General features: G+C 38.9%; 1 protein-coding gene and 1 pseudogene across 1 annotated transcript in view; both read right to left on the bottom strand.

Moving 5' to 3' along the window:
* The window catches only part of COPB2 (COPI coat complex subunit beta 2), a 37116-nt gene that overhangs the window by 4488 nt on the left and 10170 nt on the right, over window positions 1-22458 (bottom strand). Inside the window, exons 3-16 of the mRNA XM_066350430.1 lie at window positions 20575-20661; window positions 20252-20378; window positions 19230-19378; window positions 16865-17011; window positions 12908-13007; window positions 11603-11745; window positions 11172-11371; window positions 9046-9156; window positions 6824-6912; window positions 6635-6741; window positions 5143-5286; window positions 4340-4470; window positions 3890-4097; window positions 276-386 (exon numbers count right to left, since the gene is read on the bottom strand). Coding sequence (XP_066206527.1) covers window positions 276-386; window positions 3890-4097; window positions 4340-4470; window positions 5143-5286; window positions 6635-6741; window positions 6824-6912; window positions 9046-9156; window positions 11172-11371; window positions 11603-11745; window positions 12908-13007; window positions 16865-17011; window positions 19230-19378; window positions 20252-20378; window positions 20575-20661 — 1854 coding nt within the window. The remainder of the gene's footprint in view (window positions 1-275; window positions 387-3889; window positions 4098-4339; window positions 4471-5142; window positions 5287-6634; window positions 6742-6823; window positions 6913-9045; window positions 9157-11171; window positions 11372-11602; window positions 11746-12907; window positions 13008-16864; window positions 17012-19229; window positions 19379-20251; window positions 20379-20574; window positions 20662-22458) is intronic.
* LOC136382397 (vesicle-associated membrane protein-associated protein A-like) lies at window positions 15036-16578 on the bottom strand (annotated as a pseudogene).

Raw genomic sequence — 22458 nt, 5'->3', positions numbered from 1 at the left:
TAGTGTACTACTATTATTATATCTTTCTTCTCTTCCAAAGTAGATCTCTTGTAAGATATGAAAATACTTAAAACAAATTAGAATGCTAAGAATATCTTCCAATATAATCCATGTAATTTATGCAAAATTAAGAGAATGCATTTTTTTAACAAGCCCAAAGAGGGGCAATAACCTCACTAAAATAAGTAGTTTGCATTTCAGAAAATTTAAATAAAAATTTATACTAAACAAAAAGAAGTACCTACTGGCCTTTCTATCAGTTATTTAGTACATACCTCTGCTTCCACTGCTAACTGGTAGGCAATTTTTAGTTCTCCAAGCTGAAGAGCAAGTTCAAAGCGATGCTCAGGATCTGTGGATACTGTAAGAGCTTGCTGCTTGAAGCCCTAAATGATTAAAAAGTGGCGTATATACAAATCTGTGTTGTAGTCTACAGAAACATACTGCACACACATGCACTCAGAATATCATCCATTTCCCTCTCAAACTAAAATAAATATACCTTGCTGACAAACCCCAATACTTGAATCAAACAAAAATAATAGATAACAAAATACTCTGAGAAGATAGAGAAAAATTAAGGAGCAGTCATTTAAATGATAAGAACCCCCAAAGAGGAAATACAGTCACACAGTACCTACTGTTCTGTAAGCAGTGAAGCTGGACCAGCGCTAGATAAACTCAAGGAAAACAGCTAGTAATATCAGAAATGTAAAAGTAATAAGAATGTCTAAAATAAAAGGATTTTAGAAAGCCAACTGAACAAATCATTTCAGAACAGGCAGACACAGTAGTGTAGACCTAGCTATTCGTAATCTACTCACTAAGCTGGGTCTTCGAGATCATCTAGTCCAGTCCCTCAAAGAAAAGAAAGTCAAATGTAAAACCCTCCAATTTTCTATCATCTGTATGTCATTTAGCAAGCATTTGCTTTCAGGTCCTGACACTGACTGCGTGGCATTACCTATGCCTTTAGTGTTGGTCTCATGTCCAGTTTATTCATCAGCAAGTGTCCCTCCCATGCACCATTCCACAGTCCTCAGAAACAGTTTTCAGAGCTTGGCCTGCCTGATGCTCAGGATGGCTGTACCATCATGTTTAAAACATTTAACTTCCCAGATTACACAAACGGCCCCTCCCGCATGTACAAAGCTCATACCAATCTGTGTTACTCCTTTTCTTCCCTAGCCCTGAAGTAGACAATATAAAATCTAAGAGTGGAGAATGGAAAACCTATGGCACTAGTCAGATACAGGCAAGAACAAAGCAGATGAACCCAGGTAGACTAAGTATACTGTTTTCCTCCAGATTCCCACTGAAGTGACATTAAAGGAACTCTTTTTAACGGCATAAACTCCCAACAACACAAAAAAAGGCAAAGGAGACATCAGAAGCAACATTTGGTAAAACACTAGAGAAAATTAATCCTAGTGAAGACAACATAGAAAACCACCTGATTAACACGTCAGCGTCCCCAAAGGTGTCTCGTGAAGGGCAGTGCTAAACAAAACTGCCTGAAAGTCTTTATAAGAAGCAGTTAGATACCCCAAGTCCCCACTCCTGTCCCTCACACCCCTTGACACATAGGAAACATGAGTTGATGCTTTGGAGAGGATCTCTGGCCTCACAGATACCATGCACACTGGGAGGAAAGAGTCCTGAGTATCAAGAGGAAAACAGGAGATTATGAAAATGGATGTTGGGACAAAATAAAATACTAAATACTGACACACTAAGTTGCTTTCTACTTAGTCCCCAGAATGGTAGTGATTGGGGAGCTTCTCTGTAAATCTAACCAGCCCAAGGGGTATGACAATACTAAAATGTCAGTGAGCCATTAAATTCTTAAATGAAGACACTGACAGTGAGGTTGCCCAAGTGACCCAGCCACATCACATATTGTTAAGTCCACACAAATAACCCCACCCACAAACTCAAACCTTTAGAACTGCTTCTTAGACCTCCAGTCTGAAATGAGTGCCCAAGGATCAGATACCTGAGGAAGATCTCTTAACAGGAAAGAGATCAAAATGGAACAACAGCAGTAACTTGAAGGAAGCCTACCATGTAGGGGAAAAGAAAATTTCAAAACTGCAACAACAAAAAACTATCACTCACAGCCCCAGACAGAGAAGAGAAACTTGACTCATAAACAAGATTTTAAAAGTCTAAGAATAATAAAATGAGAAAACCAGTTAGGAGGTCCAACATTTGAATAACAATTCCACAAAGACTGTATAAAACAAAGAAAGGAAATAATCGGAGAAGTGATTTTTTAAACTCAAAAATAAAGGATATGAATTTCCAGTTAAAAGAGTTCATCTAATACCAAGCAGAATGAATTATAATTGATTCCTTTTTAAGGCCAGCCATCATGATGTCTCAGAACAAAAAAGCTTCTAGAGAGAAAAAACAGCCATCAGGTATCAAGAATCAGGAATTTAAATGGCTTTAGACTTTAATAATAACTAGAAGCCAGTGACAGAACAATGTCTTTAAAATTCTGAGAGAAAATTATCTCCAACCTAGAACTCTATATCCAGTCAAGTGGTAAATTATGTTTTAGGGAAGAACAATGACACTTTCACGCAGTCAAGGTCACAAAAAATTTACTTCCCACTGATAACCCCTTTCTCAGGAAACTACTGAAGGATACGTGCCAGCAAAATTCAGAAGTAAACCAGGTAAGAAGATGGGTGTACAGGATACAAATGATCCGACCCGAGAAAGAGGCAAAGGGGAGCCCCAATAAGATGGTGGCAGGGGGGACATCCATGGAGAGAGCAGAAACACCAGTTCCGACTGAAGCAGACTGGACATACTGACAGGAGGTTTGAAGGCAATCTGGAGACCAGCATAGTAGGGAGAATAACCATAAGTAGACAAAAACAAGCAAAGTTTAAAAGCAGACAATTGCTGACTTTATGGAAAACAAATTGAAGAGAAAGCTACAATACACACATGGCTCAGCTGCAAGTGTTTACACAGCCATAATAATGTAAATATCAAACACTGGTCAAATCATGACATAACTATATTGGAAGAATAAAGAATAGCAAAGTGGCACATAAGTGGTAGAAACAGAAGGAATGAAAGAAAGATAAACCCTCATCGTCTGTAGTGTGGGAAGTCATAGAAATGCCTAAAGCTGAGAAACAGCAATATAAGCATGTTATCTAGAACGTGGAAATAAATACCAACAGAGTCAGCTAAAAGAATCAAAGGTGGCTACCTCTAGAGAATAGAAATGAGAAAGAGAAGGGCTGTTTTTTTCCTTAAGCTTTATAAGACTTTATGCACATATAACTGATTATAAAACACAACATTAAGAAAAAACAAAACAAAACACAACATTAAGAAAAAAAAATATCATTCCTGGTATAAAAAAAATAAAGTCAACTAGGAGAGAAAGATGAGCACAGAAATTAAAATATTTACAAAGGAAAAGAAGTCTACAGAAAGGGAAGACTGATAATCATTTATTTCTCACCCCCAAAATTTAAATGGGGTACCAAGGACATTGAAAAAGGAGAAGAGTATAGCAAGAGACTTAAATTTACAGGAAAAACTCCACTGCCATAAGGGCATCAGTGGCAATTAAGAAAGGTTTTCAAATTCATACTAACATTCTTTTTTGCCTGACCTCTGGTGCAGCAGTGGATAAAGTGTCGACCTGGGAACACTGAGGTTGCCGGTTCAAAACCCTGCACTTGTCTGGTCAAGGCATATATGGGAGTTGATGCTTCCTGCTCCTCCCCCCCCCCCTCTCTCTCTCTCCCTCCCTCCTCTCTAAAATGAATAAATAAAAATTTAAAAAAAACCCACAAACATTCTTTTGAATTTCTGGTTTTAACAAACACACAAAAATAAATTAACAAAATCCTCTTACCTGCTTCTCCAAAAAGTGTGCAACTCTGGTCCTTTGTTCTTTTGGAATGGTAGGAAGGACCTTGTCAGCCATGCTGAAGTCCCTCCGCATGACAGCCGTCTGGTATTCCAGCACTGAAACCAGCAGGGAGTAGCTAACGATGTTCAGTTCCTTATCCCCCAGATAAAGCCGGTTGTCTTTAGGAATATAGCCCAGGAGATACATCGTTCTGTATTAGAAACAGAAACTAATTCAGAAGTCCAGATCAATCAGTACACACTCCCTCTCTCTGCCCCTTGCTCAGAATCTTTCCATTTGATTGATGTAATTTTGGTTAGCAGCTGCCAACCTACTAACTGTAACACTGAAAAACCAGGCCTATCATTCCTATAAGCCAGCAATAGATTTTGTTTAAAAAGAATAGTTTCAAATTACGATGCCTACAACAAAAACAAAATGATACTCGGCTACCTGTCCAAGTGGGCAATGGTGACTATTTCTCCTCCGACATAATAATTTAATCTGTTCACAGAACTCGTGTAAATGAAGCAATCGCCTACCCACAGCCCTGTTTTCACAATTTCCTGAATCTCACCAAGAACCTACAAGAAGAAAAGAAAGTTTATTACCTTATTTAGCAACAGAAATCCTGTCAGTAACAAAAAAGAATATAACTAAGGAATACAAAGCAAAATCCTATCTCAAGAAAGAAAATCAATCCTTGCAATATCTATCTCCTTTCTTCATTTAAGAACAAAATCCGAGATGAGTATTTGTAATGTAAAATCTGTGTCAAAGCTGTGATCTAAAACCGTTGATCTATATGCTATACAGGTGGTGTGTTGTAGAACTGTGCACTCGAAACCTGTGTAATTTTGCTAACCAGTGTCACCCTGTTAAAAAAAACTCCTCACACACATGAAACTGGCATGACACATATTTCATAAATCTTCCAGGACATCTCCACATGGATGATTTATCTTCACCATTTGAGAGCTCATTTAAATCACTGGCCAAACTGTCTTAAGACCAAACACCTTCTAATTTCCTTACTGAAAGATATCAAAGTTAGTCTAGGATTTCCTAAAACCAAAGCACAAATTTGTTTTAAACACTTTTAGACCCTGATCTTAGAGCCAAGACTTTAATTTCCACATTTTCCCTAACTCCTTAAATGCTTAGTTTCCCAAAACTTATTTAAAAATGTTAAAATGAGTGAAGTTCTAAGAATATGTCACTTAAGAACAAAGCTCAAATGGTGCTGATGTGATTACCTCAAAGGCATCTTCAATGCCATCTTCAGTAACTCCCTCATGTGTTTCCTGTGCGGCCAAGACCTTTTCCGACAGATACTTAAGGATAAAAAATGACTCCTCCGTGGCAATACAGACTAGCTCTCCGGAGTCAGACCAGAAAATCTAGTGACAAAAAACAAATGACTTTGAATTTCTAAACGGATATGATAAGCTTATACACTTCATTACAAGAGTAATCTTCCATTAAGGTAAGTATACACTTAATTTATTGTAATGAACATACACATATATTTGGGAAGGTGGACAGGGCAGTGCTGTTGTTCTATTATCGTCTAGAAATGGAAAGACACAAGGGAGACAGGAGCACTGTCATGTTCACGAGGTAGTCGGTAATTTACAGGAGGAGCCACCATTCCCTACTGTTCTAGAATAGCATTTCTCACCCTTTCTCCCCCATACCAATTCCCCCTGAACCTTTTTTAGACATTGTTTCCATAATAACCTTCCCCCATGAAATGTTAATACCATAATACCATAGATACTACTATATGTATGTTTATTCATGTATAACGCATATACATACACATATGGTATACAGGAGGTCCTCAGGTTACAACACAGTTCCGTTCCAACAGCGATGGAACCCGAATTTTGGTATAAGTCGAAACACAGCCTAGCCTAACACAAACGGAACACTTGTGCGTTTAACAGTCCAAAACGGCGTAGGTAAGTGTACTGAGGGCGCCAACTTTCTCACTCATACAGCGTTACTGCCTATTCTTCCGTCACGTGCAACCAAACTAGTTTGCCCATGCAGTCCGTAAGTACGACGCTAACGGCATAAACTCAAACAATCACGTCTCACATTTTTTCAAGTTTTTATGGGAGTAAGAGTAGTAAACTTGAAACATCGTATGTTGAGACTATTGTAACCCAAGGACATATGAATACATACACATTATAGATAAAGTCTTTGGCACCCTACAAGAACCAATTTTTGTCCACTTTGCCCACTAAGAAAGAGTGCATACTCTAGAAAACAGAAACAGGATCCCACGGAGCTGGATTTGTCTCAAAGATACTTTCCTAACAGTGAAAGCTGTCAAAGAAGCAGGTAGTTCTAAAGGTAGAAACTTTTGTTACTGGGAATGGTTATTTAGAGTTTACCCGGCCATTACCAAGTCAAGTATGAAGACTTTCTGAAATGAGTGGGAATGTTTCATGCCTTTCCAAATAAAGACCTCTCTGACTTCTTGTCTTTAAAGTATGCTTTTTTTTTATGACTAGCACTTGGCATATGTATGTATAACTTTTTATATTTTTCAAAACTTCCAACATCTATTGCCTTATTTTAATACCACAATTCTACATTTGTAAGCAATCCTGAGGTAAATGGTGCTATGTCCAATGCAGTAGAACAGGGACAGTAGGGTAGAAGGACATTTCTTGGCCTCGGGGACCCAGGGCTCATCACAAAGATGCACATTCCAAAAACAATGGAGGAACTCACATGTTTGGGCTGAATTTCGATTCTGCGTATGAGTTCTGTATTGTCCCAGTCATAGAAAGCTAAGCCGTTTACAGATCTGACCCCCAATAAGAAGCCTCCGTAGATACCTAAAAAGAACAAAAAGTTTTTGTTTGATTTTTGAATCATTACAAAGCTTCTAAAAATGTATCATATATAAATAACACTCACTTTCAGCTCCAAAATCTGGTTTGAATGATTTTTTTTCCTTAAAGTTCTTAAATATCTTGACAACACTGTTGCTCTCTCTTATTGCATATCTGGGGGGAAAAAAACAGAAGGCAAACACAGCATATTACATACTAAACCATAATTTCACCAAACGTTACAAGTATCTTCAAATACACTTAAGCAGTGAACTATGCAAAAATATAAAACATCTGAACAATCACTAACATAAATTTTCCCTCAGAGTTAACACCTTATAGTTGAACAAATTATGAATGGGTTTCACACTATTACACAAATTACTGGGGCTTCCAGAATATTTTAGAAACTGACAAAAGACCCAAATGTCCATCAATGGGTGAAAGATTAAACCAACTGTGGTATATTTGTACAATGGAATAGTACTCTGCAAAAAAGGACCCAATTACTGATTCATGCAACAATATGGATAATTAATTCTCAAAAACACCGAGCTCAGCAAAGGAAGCCAGACAAAAGAGTGTATACTCCATAACTCCATTTACATAAAACTTTAAAGAAGACCAATCTAATCTACATGGTGACGAAAAGCAGGTCAGTGTCTGCCTGGGGCCCAGCAGAGTACTACCTGTTAAGGGAAACATGGGCTTTTTTTTTTTTTTGAGGTGATAGAAATGTTCTATACTGCTCACAAAAATTAGAGGATATTTTATCACTTCCTATTCATTTTGAAAGATCTAATTTTTGTGAGTAGTACATATCTTGATTGTGCTGGTGGGTTCAAGTTTGTATACATTAGTTTAAATTCACTGAAATGTACACTTAAAAGAAGTATTTTGTATAAATTACACCTCAATAAAAGTGACTTTAAAAAAACGTTTGTAAGTGGCTCACTAGTTAGACATGTTTGGCAAAAACTTAAGAAAACTGCATATATTCAGGCATGTGCCTTGAAAGGGGCCTGTGGCCCCTGCAGGGCAGTCCAGAGTATTCTGACAAGTGCTGTGCTCAGAGAGAAAAGATACTGAAGTGTCCTGGCTGGACAGAGCTGAAAGTGGGAGCACACACCAGAGGCAGCGCTCTGCTGAGAGGGTGAGGCAGTTCACAGAGGTGGATTTAACGGCGGGCGCACCGGGCGCGCACTGTGGGCCCCGACTTCTGAAGGGCCCCACAAACCCCAACTTGACACATTTTCTAATGACTCCAAATTTGGTTTTAATATGTGCAATTTTAACATTAATAGTACATAATATTTTTTATTTAAAAATATGGTTAACATGTATTTTTATTTTCCCTCTCTCTTTTTTTTAAGGGGCCCAATATTTTCTTCTACGCTCGGGGCTTCAACAGACCTTAAACCGCCTCTGGCAATTCATGAGCTATTTTTCTTAAGATGATAACAAAGGACCTTTTAGTACATGGAACTGTGTAGGAATGAGTGAATTTAGGAAATTTATGAAAAGATCAAAACAATTCTTTACCTTTTGGTGAATCTTTTTGTTAAAAAAAGAAATGCATTTTTATAACACCATGCTGAGGGTTAATTATCCACTTAGATCCAGAGGCAACCCAAAATATGGAGAAACAAGACTAAGAAAACCGTGAAGATATAATTCCATATATGGTCTGAAAAATGACCAAAACCTAATGTGTATTTCATGCAACAAAATGGAATCAAAAGGGAAACAGCCAGTGACTTTCTGGTATAATAATTCAAGGTAAATGTTATAACAACATTTTGTGAACATTCTAAAGTCAGACAGAATTTGTTTTATTAAGAACAGGAGGTAAGAATAGGACATGAATTTCTTAAAAGATTCAATGAAGTTCTTGTCAAGATGACATCAGACTATAGCACCTTTCACAAGCAGCTCAGAAAGGGGAAGCAGCACCTCAGCCACCAGGTCACAGGGTCATTGACCAAGGACCTAATGTGAGGACCTACCTTGCCTTTCACCCTTAAGCACCAGGCCCTGCCCTAGACTTCCATCAAGGGAATTGGTGCTAGGTCCCCAGCTCATGGGTTTACTAGGTCAGTTTGAGTGAGCCAGCTCAACAGTGAAAACAGAAAGGACAAAGCAGCTCATGCTGCACAGCTGCCTCTGACTCTCACCTTCCAACAGATAGCTCTGGTGAGAGCTGTTCTTTAACGTGGAGAAGCACAGCATGCACTGGGCCTCAAGAACCTCTTTAACCCAACACCTATTTGCAATCAGGGCAAGCTAGATACCACACAGTCTACTTACTCTGAGGAATCATGTGCCCACGCAAATTCCTGGGCTGACCCAAAGCTCTTGTTTCTCAATGCCATTGCTGTGTAGATGATATACTCACCGTCTCCACAAACCACGACAAACCTAGAAATTACAGAAGCCAGGGAGGGAGTTACAGAGGACCAATGACATGTACAAGAAACAATGATTCATATTTATAGTAAAATATTTCTAGTGACAAATGTTATTTCAGTTGATTGTTACAACTGAACCTAGTATCTTTTAAAGTTATACATTTCTTTGAATACAGAGCTAGATATAAGTATTCTACCCAACAAATCCAAAAGCAAATTATGAAGCTGGGGTTATTGCTGCAGTGGCTTTAATTATTATTTTTTTTATAAATAAAGGAGACTGGGGACAGGAAGATGAGAATAGCTGGAGAAGGCCTGACCAGGCGGTGGCGCAGTGGATCAAGCATTGGACTGGGATGCGGAGGACCCAGGTTTGAGACCCTGAGGTCGCCAGCTTGAGCGCAGGCTCATCTGGTTTGAGCAAAGCTCACCAGCTTGAACCCAAGGTCACTGGCTTGAGCAAGGGGTCACTCAGTCTGCTGTAGCCCCACGGTCAAGGCACATATGAGAAAGCAATCAATGAACAACTAAGGTGTCACAATGAAAAACTGATGATTGATTCTTCTCATCTCTTTTCGTTCCTGTCTGTCTGTCCTTGTCTATCCCTTTCTCTGACTCTGTAAAAAAAATAAATAAATAATAAATAAATAAATAAATAAATAAAAGAATGGCTGGAGATGCATGGGGAGGACTCCAACAGTTCAACCAGGGTTTGTTGAGCACCAAGAGGTCTAGCACTTTGCTCATTACATTTACGCCATAAGAATCTTGTTGCAAGACCTCTCTCATTTTAAAGCTGATCATTCAAACCAGCAGTTCTCAACCTGTGGGTCGCGATCCTGGCGGGGGTCGAACGACCAAAACACAGGGGTCACCTAAAGCCATTGGAAAATATGCGACCCACAGGTTGAGAACCGCTGATTCAAACAAAAATATCTCACTCTAGTTTACAATGACTTTATCAAAATAAACAGAATATTTTAGCATTTAACTTATGGGTATAAGTAGAATGTTGGATAGCCAAAGCTTTTTCAATAGATATAAAGCAACTCTCTTTAAAAAGTTCTAATTTAGAATACTGTATTGACTGCTACTGAATTGCCAAAGGGGAAATGCAAAGTTACAAACAAAAAGTGGTGGTGCAGTGAATAAAGCATCAACCTGGAACGCTGAGGTTGTTGGTTCAAAGGCCTGGGCTTGCCCACTCAAGGCACATATGAGAAGCAACTACTATGAGTTGATACTTCCTGCTCCTTCTACCCTCCTCCCTTCTCTCTAAAAGTCAGTAGTCTTTCAAAAAAAAAGTTTTATATTAAGGGAAAAATATATAATGTGTTATTAATCTTCATAAAAAGAATTTATTACAAATAATCATGAATATCATTTACTGAACTAGGCAGCATACTTAGTTTATATACTTTGTTTTTTTTTAATATTCAGGACACCATTATAAAATGCCCAAATCTACTGTAAAAATAATTTTTAAAGCTCCACAGGCTTAAATTCATTGTTTTAGCAACTCTTCTCTCATAAGATGTTTGGTGATTTATGAATCTTAAAGGAGGAACAGAATTGATGGTTCAAATTCGGGAAAAGAATTATTGCCAATCCCAAACCTTTTCCAAAAGATACATATATATATACCTCAAAGTCAGCTTTTCTTCTTAAGAGCAATGAGTCAGTAAATACTAAGGGCACCTACCGAGTCTCAGGGTAAGACATGATCCTTGCCCTCAAAGGAGCACAAGGCCACAAACCAACATATTTGAAATAAGAGTAAACATAAAACTATGTAACTGTTCTAAACTGTGTGGTGGACCAGACCAGGAAGGCAAATATGCTCCACCTTGCCTGCCAACCTGATCCACAGGTACGGGGCCTGCAGCTGGGCCAAGGATTGTGAGGCCAGGGCAAAAGCTCTGTGAGGAATGTCCACCACAGGGCAGGAGTGGACACTCTGTGGCCATGCAAACCCTGCTCTAACATACATAAGAAGCTCAAAAGGAGATTTGGCCGATGGCTTACCGCCCATTAGGGTTATGCTGAATAGTCTGAGGGTATATTTCACAACTGCCCATATCCTTTACTGCCAGTGGTAATCTTTCTCCATCTTTAATTTCAGCATCTCCCATTGCTTTTAAGTTGGCCTGCTGGACTTCCGAATGCTTGGCCCAAATGATCTTTCCATTGGCATCCATGGACATGGCAGGTTCCTCCCGACCAAGCTGGAAGAACAAGTGACTCTTAGCAACGAAAAGGAAAAGCAAAACCACAGCAAAATATTTCCTACTTTACTTTCTTCTGTTTCAGATCTCCAGTGCTTAATCTCATGTGCTTAATAAAAGCGGTGCCAGTTTAACACTCCTGGTGACTTGAAAAATGACTGCTTGAACACACAACGAAAACTGCTTCCCCTATAATAATCTATTCAGAGAGCTAGTATAATTAGCGATTACCTTAACGATGATACTCCCTTCGTCATAGCCCAAAGCGACATTGTTGGACCCTCTCAGACTGGCCACACACCACACCCTCTCCATTCCATAATTCAACGTGCTCTCAAGGCGATACGTGCTTGAATGCCATATACGCACTGTTCCTAAAGAAAAGAAGGTAAATATTCCCTTTTAACTTCAACAGCCAACAATGAACTGTGTCAGGTGAACCAGACACATGGAAGTCTTTATGTTTAAACAGAAAACACTTCCTGGCAGCTTTTTTTAAAATTAAGCTAGTCTATAAGTGATTTTATAAAGCAACCTAAATAGAAAATTTATTTGATCCCCAGTCAGGGCGCACATGGGAAGCAACCAATGAATGCAAAATTAAGTGGAACAGCAAGTGAATGCTTCCCTTCCTACTCCCTTCTCTCTCTCCAAAAATCAATCAATAAATTTTTTAAAAAAGTATAAGAAACTAAAACTAAGAACTGTAATTCTAATGACAGAATTTCCCGGCAACAGGTGCTTTATACATGAGATCTCTTCTCATCCTTTCACTAGAATCCTGTGAGGTGGGTATGTCTATTCCCATTTCATAATTTTCCCAAAGCACACTTTCATGATGTGACAGAACTTGAATCTGACCCAGGTTTTAGACTTCAAAGCAGAGGCTTTTTCAGTTTTTCTCTATGACTTCTAAATGTCTTCATTTAAAAGTAATAGAGTCAAAACACAGTAGGAGCCCTGGCCGGTTGGCTCAGCGGTAGAGCGTCGGCCTAGCGTGCGGAGGACCCGGGTTCGATTTCCGGCCAGGGCACACAGGAGAAGCGCCCATTTGCTTCTCCACCCCTCCGCCGCGCTTTCCTCTCTGTCTCTCTCTTCCCCTCCCGCAGCCAAGGCTCCATTGGAGCAAAGATGGCCCGGGCGCTGGGGATGGCTATGTGGCCTCTGCCTCAGGCGCTAGAGTGGCTCTGGTCGTAACATGGCGACGCCCAGGATGGGCAGAGCATCGCCCCCTGGTGGGCAGAGCATCGCCCCTGGTGGGCGTGCCGGGTGGATCCCGGTCGGGCGCATGCGGGAGTCTGTCTGACTGTCTCTCCCTGTTTCCAGCTTCAGAAAAATGAAAAAAAAACAAAAAAAAAAAAAACATATTAGGATGCTGATGAATGATATCTCTTTATTCTTTTATAGTTTAAGTACTCTAGTCTAATAAAAATATCAAAAATCTTTGGAAAACACCAATTACAATGCAGACGTACCTGACTTAAATATCCACTTAGTAATTATTAGCACAGGAATAAACATACATTTCCAACTTACCATCTTCTGAACCTGTGATGATGATTGGCAACTCGGGATGAAAACTGGCACAAGACACATTTTGGGCATGGCCCTCCAGTGTCTGCACACATGTTTTATTCTGGAATCCAGACACAGGAAACATTTTTATTAGAGAAAAACAAGTGACTCATCCTTAATTTTCCCAGTGCACAGATCTGAACAGTATTCAGTACATCTTTAAAATAGGATTATCTTGTGTATATATTTCCTCTTATTTCATAGTACAGGCAAATGTAAATATCACATTTAAAGATGAAAACACACACACACACACACACACACACACACACACACACCCTAACTCTTCCTAGGACAATGTTTCTATTAACTGCTTGGGGAAATTTTTATGTGAGAAACAAAAAAATAACATTTAATAAAATCTTGAAGATAAAAACTAGAGTAAAAGCCCTGGCTGGTGGTGCAGTGGATCGAGTGTTGACCTAGTGCACCGAGGGAGCCAGTTCAAGCCTGGGTCACCAGCTTGATCCCGAAGGTGCCAGTCTGAGCCCCAGTCAGGGCACACACAAAAAGCAATCAATGGTACCAGTAAGTGGAATGAGCTGAAGCTTCCTTCTCTCTCCTTCCCTCTTCCTCTCTCACAAAACAAAAAAAAAACAACCAAAAATATTATAGAGTTACAAGAGTTCATATCTACGTTTACAAGAATATATGGCAAAATGGTTGTACCATGGCTAGTTCATGACATTATTCATTGCTCTGCTAGTTTTCAAATATAAACAAGTCTGCCAATGATACTAAAGGATGTAATAATTCACTTTAATTAAAATGTTAAAATTTCTTTGTTTTATTAATCTTTTAAGTTTTATTTATTATTTTTATGTTAAATATCATTGGACAGGACTGTAGGAATGAAAAATTCAGTCAACATCTGCCTTACAGGGGATAAGAAAAATTCTGCCACGATCTTAGCAAAGGTAAAGGAGAAAATTTAGTTTGTAAGAGGCATCATTTCCCCACAGAATACCTCTTGGCATCATGTCTTGAATAAGTGGAATTAGCAATCTAAGAAGTCTTATTTCAAGAGGTAACAGTAACATATAAGCTTTAAAGGGATTCTTAAAATAGTATTAACAAGATTTTAAACAATTCTTTTTTTTTTTAATTTTTTTTTATAATTTTATTTTTTTAATGGGGTGACATCAATAAATCAGGGTACATATATTCAAAGAAAACATGTCCAGGCTATCTTGTCATTCAGTTATGTTGCATACCCATCACCCAAAGTCAGATTGTCCTCTGTCACCTTCTATCTAGTTTTCTTTGTGCCCCTCCCCCTCCCCCTTTCCCTCTCCCTCTCCCCCCAACCCCCGTAACCACCACACTCTTATCAATGTCTCTTAGTCTCACTTTTACATCCCACCTACTTATGGAATAATGCAGTTGAACAATTCTTGAACTCTTAAAACCATAATAGAGGCCCTGGCCAGTTGGCTCAGTGGCAGAACATCGGTCTGGCATATGGATGTCCCAGGTTCAATTCTCAGCACACAGGAGAAGCAGCCATCTGCTTTTCCACCACTCTGCCTCTCCTTCTCTCTCTCTCTTTCCCTCCCACAGCCATGGCTTGATTAGAGCACACTGGCTCCAGGCACTGAGGATGGCTCTGTGGAGCCTCCATGTCAGGTGCTAGAAATAGCTCGGTTGTAAGCATGGCCCCAGATGGCAGAGCATTGGCCCCAGCTGGGGGATGACAGATGGATCCTCATTGGGGCACACACGGGTGTCTGTTTCTTTGTCTCCCCTCCTCTCACTTGCAAAAGAAAAAAGAAAGAAAAAAAGAACACAAAGAAAGAACAATATTTATGAATTTCAAAAAGGACTAAATGTGCCACTCACATCTGCTAGTGATGACCTGGTAATATACAATTTGTCCAGTAGCGGAACAGTTGGTTTTTATTGTTTTCTGACCGTAAGAGATTAAAGGTGAAGACTATGATACTGTGTACACATGTACACACACACACACACACACACACACACACACACACACACACTCTCTGATCACTGGGCCATATAACCAATGAAATGGTAGGTAAACCAATCTTTGTGGTCAAAATAAAATAAAATAAATAGTGCTCTGCATGCTTCACTCTACAAAAAAGAATTCCCCTAGAAAGAATCCATTAAAATCAGCTGCAATTATAAGAAGGAATGGGACTGGTGACATTATCTCTGATAGATGTAGATGAGGCTGATCCAGGTCTAAGTGTGCTATCTTTGTGATAGCACCTGTCAGGTGTCGATTTTCTTCTGAGAGCTTCACTATTTCTGAAGTCTTCTACATACTCTTCCATGAGTTTCAGTACCATTGAGTGAAACACTGGTTTTGGCATGGGTCCATCTTGTGTAGCTGCATTCAGTGGGATAGCTTGGCTAGGTACCAGATCGTTCAATGCATCATTTTCCTTGGGCATTTCAAAAACACACCTCAATTTAGCATCCAATAATTCCTCAGGGTTTTGCCTCTTTCCATATCTGAAATGCTTGGTGGAATGTTGTACTATAAACTTGTGTTTACGCTTTTTATTGTGATCATAGTAAGGCTATAGCATTATGAAACAGTCACAGTCACCCTTGGGTCAATAATTCCACTGTTGGGCCTTACACGGTACTGATGAGGTGCTGTAGTCTTCACTTTGAAATGTTCTTTTCTATCCGATGGATTTCACAATTTAAGATTTGTGGTGACACCTGACCAAGCAGTGGCACAGTGGATAGAGTATCAGACTGGTACACAGAGAACTCAGGTTCAAAACCCCGAGGTCACCAGCTTGAGTGTGGGCTCATCTGGTTTGAGCAAGGCTCACCAGCTTGGACCTAAGGTCGCTAGCTTGAGCAAGGGGTCACTCGGTCTGCTATAGCCCCATGGTCAAGGCACATATGAGAAAGCAATCAGTGAGAACTAAAGTGCCACACAAAGAACTGATGCTTCTCATCTCTCCCTTCTTGTCTGTCTGTCCCTCTCTCTGTCTCGGTCATAAATAAATATTTCTGGTGACTACATCGGTGAAGAGGTCTTTGAATCTGAGGTCTGGTAAAGCAGTGGTCCCCAACCCCCGGGCTGCGGGCTGGTACTGGTCTGTGGGCCATTGGGTACTGGTCCACAGAGAAAGAATAAATAACTTACATTATTTCCGTTTTATTTATATTTAAGTCTGAATGATGTTTTATTTTTAAAAATGACCAGATTCCTTCTGTTACATCCGTCTAAGACTCACTCTTGACACTTGTCTCGGTCATGTGATACCTTTATCCATCCCACCCTAAAGGCCAGTCTGTGAAAATATTTTCTGACATTAAACCGGTCCGTGGCCCAAAAAAGGTTAGGGGACCACTGTGGTAGAGGGTCAAGGACCAGGATTTGCTGGTGCTTTAACCATGGCCCCAGAGGCAGACCATGAGAGGGAGTGCAGTGAGTGTGTGCCTGCAGCAATGGCTGGCTGGCTGGGAATGGGGGACTATGGCAGCAATGGCTCCACGGAGCTCTATGATGTGGCCAGTTCACAGCTCCCGCACCCCAAAGCATGCCACTCGACTGCCAGGTTGGTAGGCCACCCACTGGGTCAGCAGTTCTAGGTCTCACAACTGACTCAACCCACACCAGCCACAGTGGTCAAAAGCACTGCCATCCTCGGCACCCCACGTGATGCCTTCTGTGAGTGGCTAGAACCCTAAAATTTCTAATTTCTACTATTAAATGAAAAATAAACATGACAGCATTTTATTTTTTAAACTGTGACAGGCATTTGTTTTCATATTCACAGAGAATTCTGGGACCACAGTTTAGGTACAAATACTGAGACCTTGAGTTATTATGCTATGAACAGAGTTCAACAATCTAAGTTTTAACTGTCCTGTGAGAAACATAAGAAGCATGTCTAACATATGGAAAGTAGAATTATAAAGGAACTGTACCTGATAGTCCCATATTTTAACCAGACGGTCATCTGCACCTGAAATGAGGTATGGTTTGTCACCGCCACTGTAGTAGTCAATGCAATTCACGCCTTTCTCATGTCCCTCCAAAGTGAAGTTTGGTGAGGAAGAGCCCAGCTGCCACACCTTCAGAGAGCAACAGCATCTGCCAGTCAATACAGGGTCTTGCTTCTCAGAAAACAGCTCTACCACACCTCTGACATAATATATAAAACGCGAAAGCCCAGGAGAGAGAAGCTAAAAATGTTCATGTTTTCTACCCATTTGTTTTTGTTCTGTTTCACTTTACCTGAATTTCCAGGGGGCAGAATCAGTATGATGTAATCTCAAAATGCCAATTTGCAGCTTTCATCCCTAGAGATTATGATTCAGTGACTCTACAACGAGCCTAGGAAACTAGATCTTTAAAAGACACATCAGGTAATCCACAGGCTACACTTTGAGAAACTTTAAGGAAAGGAAGTGATTTTATGAGAGATTTAATATAAAGCTAATGAAAGTGGATTTCATAAGATGTATTAAAAAATTACTGCTTAATTAAAAGTATGGAAAAGTAGTCAAACATTACTAAAGCATTGGTGTTGAACTTTATCTTTACAACTACTTAATGAATGCCTACTATATGGGAGTCCCTGTGGGAAGTATAAAGATGTGCAAACAAATGTATACCACTTACTGTGCACAACAAACTTTACCATAGCCAAAGATAAGACAATTCTTAATCTAAAGATATACCTAATTTAGCTAAAAAAGGTTCCAAACTAATTTCTAAGTTTCCAACCTATGTCAAAAGTAAGGACAATGCAATGAAAGGGAAAAAAAGTAAGGTCAAAACACTAAGATATTCAGACATATAACATTTAATAATAATTAAATTGTCAAACATATAACATTTTATATAAGTTAAAGGAAAAAATGTTAGATAGCTATAATCATAAGCAAAAGTTAAAGCCATATATCGTATTAAATCTATGAATACAGAAATATTTTAAATATTGTAATAAAAAAAGAAATATGACTGCAACACATATTTAGCATCTATCTAGTCCAGACAAGGCACTATGCTGCTTGCTAATGTCTCTTTGGGGGAGGAAGGTGACACACAGTTCCTGCCCCAAACATCAACATTTCAAAGGATAAAAATTCCCGAAGGCACATTATTATTCAATGTGAAGGCCATAACAGAGGCAAACCCAATGGAATGAATGCGATGAGCATGACTGGCTCTGTCTAGAGGTGAAATAGATGTCTGAAGAGAGCGTCTCAGAGTAAATAATTGTGCTAAGCCTTGAAGGATGAGTAATTCACCAGAGAAAAATAAATCAAAATGGGAGAATAGGCCCTGGCGGGTTGGCTCAGAAGTAGAGCGTCAGCCTGGCATGTGGAAGTCCCGGGTTCAATTCCCGGTCATGGCACACAGGAGAAGTGCCCACCCTTCCCTCTCCCCTTTCTCTCTATCTCTTTCTTCCCTTCCTGCAGCCAAGGCTCCAATGGAGCAAAGTTGGCCCGGGCACTGAGGATGGCTCCATGGCCTCCACCTCAGGTGCTAGAATGGCTCTGACTGCAGTGGAGCAACGCCCCAGAGGGGCCGAGCATCACCCCCTGGTGGGCTTGCCGGGTGGATCCCGGTTGGGCACATGCAGGAGTCTGTCTGTCTGCTCCCCTTCTCATTTTGAAAAAATACCAAAAAAATTTTAAAAAGGGAGAATAAAAAGTACTGCAGGCAGAGGGAACAGCTAAATAAGGTAAGGTTCTGTGAACATTCATGGCATCTCTAGAGAATGGTGACTAGACCAGGGTTATAGGAGATATCTCATACTATTAGATGAGGCTAGTCTTGGAAACCCTTGTATTCCACACTAGGTATTTGAATTTTATCCTTAGGTTGGCAGCTGATAAGATAGAATCCATGTTTTAGAAAGATAACTGGCAGCAGTATGAAGAAATGGAATAAGAAAAAGAGGATGGAAGCAGATAAAATTTAAATAAAGAATAGATTTGTAATCAGCAGAGGTCAACAGCAAATACATTAAAAAGACAGAAAATAGTAACCTAGTAAAGATATGGTTTTTTTTTAAATTCTGGGTTTGCAGAGGTTTAAAAGTCTTACAAAATACTGCTTCCACATGGAAACATACTTCTTCATTAAGAACACCAAGTTGCCTCAATAATTTTCTAAACAGAACATGCCTTTCTGGATCAAAATGAGACTCCTATTTTGACTTCAAAATGAGATTTTAAGAGAAACTTCTAAGACAGAAACAAATTTCCGGTCAGTAGTAAAAACCTAAAACAACTATATTTCACCATTATTCATAACTGACACAAATAGTGAACACCCTACCTTGATAGTTCTGTCCAAAGATGCGCTGGCAAACTGATTGTTATCTTTGGGGTTGATCACAATCTGCATAACATAATGGGTGTGGCCTTCAAACACCTGTGAGCAAGACCACTTTTTATCCCAGTCCCAGAGCTTAATAAGCATGTCATCTAGGCCAAAAAAAAAAAGGTCTCAAGTTATCTGCAATTTCTATTTCTTTCATTCAGAAATAAGAAGTCTCTGTGCCTTTTAAGGCACCAGATCTATAACACAAATCATACATTTCATGACCTACTGAAACAGTATCAGAATTATATATATATATATTATTTTTCAAAATCCTTATTTATTCTAAGAATAAACTTAACTTTCTACAGAAAAATGGGGCTAAAATAGAGAAATTACTAATAGCAAATATAAAAACTTCACTGAAAAATTTAAGACAGATTATGGACTTTACAGAATGACAAAAAAACATGCAAATATGATTAGAATGTATATATGACTGCATAATAATGGCAATGACTACTAAGGGAATAAAAAATTATCTTGCAATACAAGATTGGTTTAAAAAGTTTTGAATTACTTCTCAATTTTTAACTTAACATTTCAAAGAGCTATTACCAATTTAATGCAACTTGTTTTAATTGCCCTCCAAAAGGTCCACTGTTTTATACATAACACCAAGGAGCAAACTAGTCTGAATATAAAGGTAAAACCGATGAGGGTACAGGCAATCTGCCAAAAGCTCGCTCATCAGTATGTAAATGAGCTTTCTGTGCAGCAGATGTTTAAGCATCTACACCTTCAGGTCTTCCCTGACAGGAACTGGAGCAATTCTGCTACACAAATCCTAAACAGAGTTGATATCTCATTAAAATAGAAAAGCAAGCAGCTCCGATAGCAAGTTAATGGATTTAAATAGTTTAAAGGCTGCTTGGAATTAGAGCTCTACTTGTAACAGCAGTAAAGAATTGCATGTCTCACTGAATGAAAATAAATTACTCAAAGAGATGCACAGAACCAAGAGGGTCCCCTCTTACCGCTGCTAGTTAGAATGAAAGGCTGGGTTGGATGAACAGCGATACAGCGGATGTAGTCTGAGTGTGCTTCAAACATATGAACTCTCTCCAGAGTATTGTAATTGAATACTCTAATCTGCATGTCATCCTAGAAATGGAAATTTAAAAACTATAATTACTGTTATGAAGTAAACAGCACAAAAAAGTATACTATAGGCTCTAGATATAAAGTCCATGCTTCAAAACACTGCACTAATTTACAAAAAAAATAGACTTCTGCAACTTGTTTACATAATTTTTGACCAATTCAGAAGATGGGATTAGAAATTCATGTAATTACTTACCGCTCCTGTCACAACCCAATTCTTCCTTGCAACAAACTTCGCAGCTCGAACAGGAAGATCACACACTTCAAATGTTTTCACCAGAGTCTTTAAATTTAATAAGAATATATACTTTGAGTAATGGAAAAATAACTGCAAAATCTATTGTTATATTTCAAACATCTAATTATTTGATCACTTCTAATTTATAAATATTCTTAGGCTAAAATATGAAAGCCCAACAGTCAAGTTAGTTGAAAAATAGGTTAATCATTTTTTCTTTAACAGATTCAAAATTAAAATACTTATAAAAGATGAAAGAAAGTGAATGTCCGCAAGAGGAACTCCAGCCTTTCCCTACTTCTCTAGCCTCCCCTTTGGCTACTCCCAAACTCATCTTTGCTCCTGTTCCCTCTGCCTGGAAACCTGCTCACAGAGCCTAGTACTTCCCTTTCAGAACTTAGCACCTTCATAATTATGTGTTCAGTGTCCATCAATCCTGCTAAGCTCCCTGAGGGCAGAAATCTTGTTCACCACTGTATTCTCAGAGCCTAAAACAGTGACTAGAAAACAACCAGTGTGTTGCATTTGCTGAATGAAGTAGCTCTTAGTTTTTCCTTTTTAAAATGAAACCCATAAACTCATAAACAAAATAAAATTCTTTTGTACACTTTATGCTTCGATACAAATACTATTTATTTCTTTTCAGTGAAGTATGAGAATCAGTGATTTAGATATTCCTTCAAGCTACTCCAAGAGTAACATACAGAGTAAAGGTAGAAAACTAGGAGACCCTTCCAGTTAAGAGTAGGGAGAAATGCATTTCTTTGTTCTCCCACTGTTATTCCTTATTCATTAAAATTCTGAAAAATCAAAATCAAACGGGAAGCTAAATACTACTGAATAAATGGGGACATCAGCTCCAACCTGTACAGCTGCTACCAGCTGACTGTGATACAAACACAGCAAATAGACAGAAATGTAAACTACAAGATGACAGACAGATTCACGAAAGCTCAAAAGAAGCCAACAAATCTAAGGATCTGTTGAGCAGTAAAAATAAAGCAGCTGTAGGACAGAAAGTCATGGTTTAGTTCAGTGGTAGTCAACCTGGTCCCTACCGCCCACTAGTGGGCGTTCCAGCTTTCATGGTGGGCAGCAGCGGAGCAACCAAAGTATAAATAAAAAGATAGATTTAACTATAGTAAGTTGTTTTATAAAGATTTATTCTGCCAAACTTAGCAAAAATCCAACATAAAGTACTTGGTAAGTAATTATTATTATATGCTTTAACTTGCTGTAACTCTGCTTTATAAATTTTATAAAGTAAAGTTACTTCCCTACTTTATAAATCACCATTACTGTGGAACCGGTGGGCGGTTAGAAAATTTTACTACTAACAGAGATACAAAAGCGGGCGGTAGGTATAAAAAGGTTGACTACCCCTGGTTTAGATCCACATTAAGTGCTGGGGTGGATATAAATGACGTGAGAGTTGGTCTCCACGCTACAGAAGTTAATCTTAAGAGGGGGAAACATAAACACCCAATGTAAGTTAGGAGACTAACACACAGGTCTCATACACAATTTTACTTAATTTGATTTAATTCTTTTGACAATTTTGTGATGTAGAGAAGAAAACAGTATCATTTTCATTTCGGATAAGCAAACTGAAACTCAACATCACTGTCTTGCCCATATCATTTAATTACCAGGATGGCTTCAAATTTTAACATACTGATTTTTAAACCATTGCAGCCACCACCTTAAGAAATACATACTATTCTCCTTATTTGAAATTCAAGTATATTTGAATTAACTTCCGAAAATCTATTTGCCTTTTTCAAGAATTTTGCTCTTAATATACATGAATAGCAAGTAACTCCAGTTGGTAATAGAGAAAAA

Source organism: Saccopteryx leptura, chromosome 10 (genome assembly GCF_036850995.1).
Source record: "Saccopteryx leptura isolate mSacLep1 chromosome 10, mSacLep1_pri_phased_curated, whole genome shotgun sequence".
Classification (NCBI taxonomy): domain Eukaryota; kingdom Metazoa; phylum Chordata; class Mammalia; order Chiroptera; family Emballonuridae; genus Saccopteryx; species Saccopteryx leptura.
The sequence above is the reverse complement of the archived record's forward strand: the minus strand, read 5'-3'. Positions and strand labels throughout refer to the sequence as shown.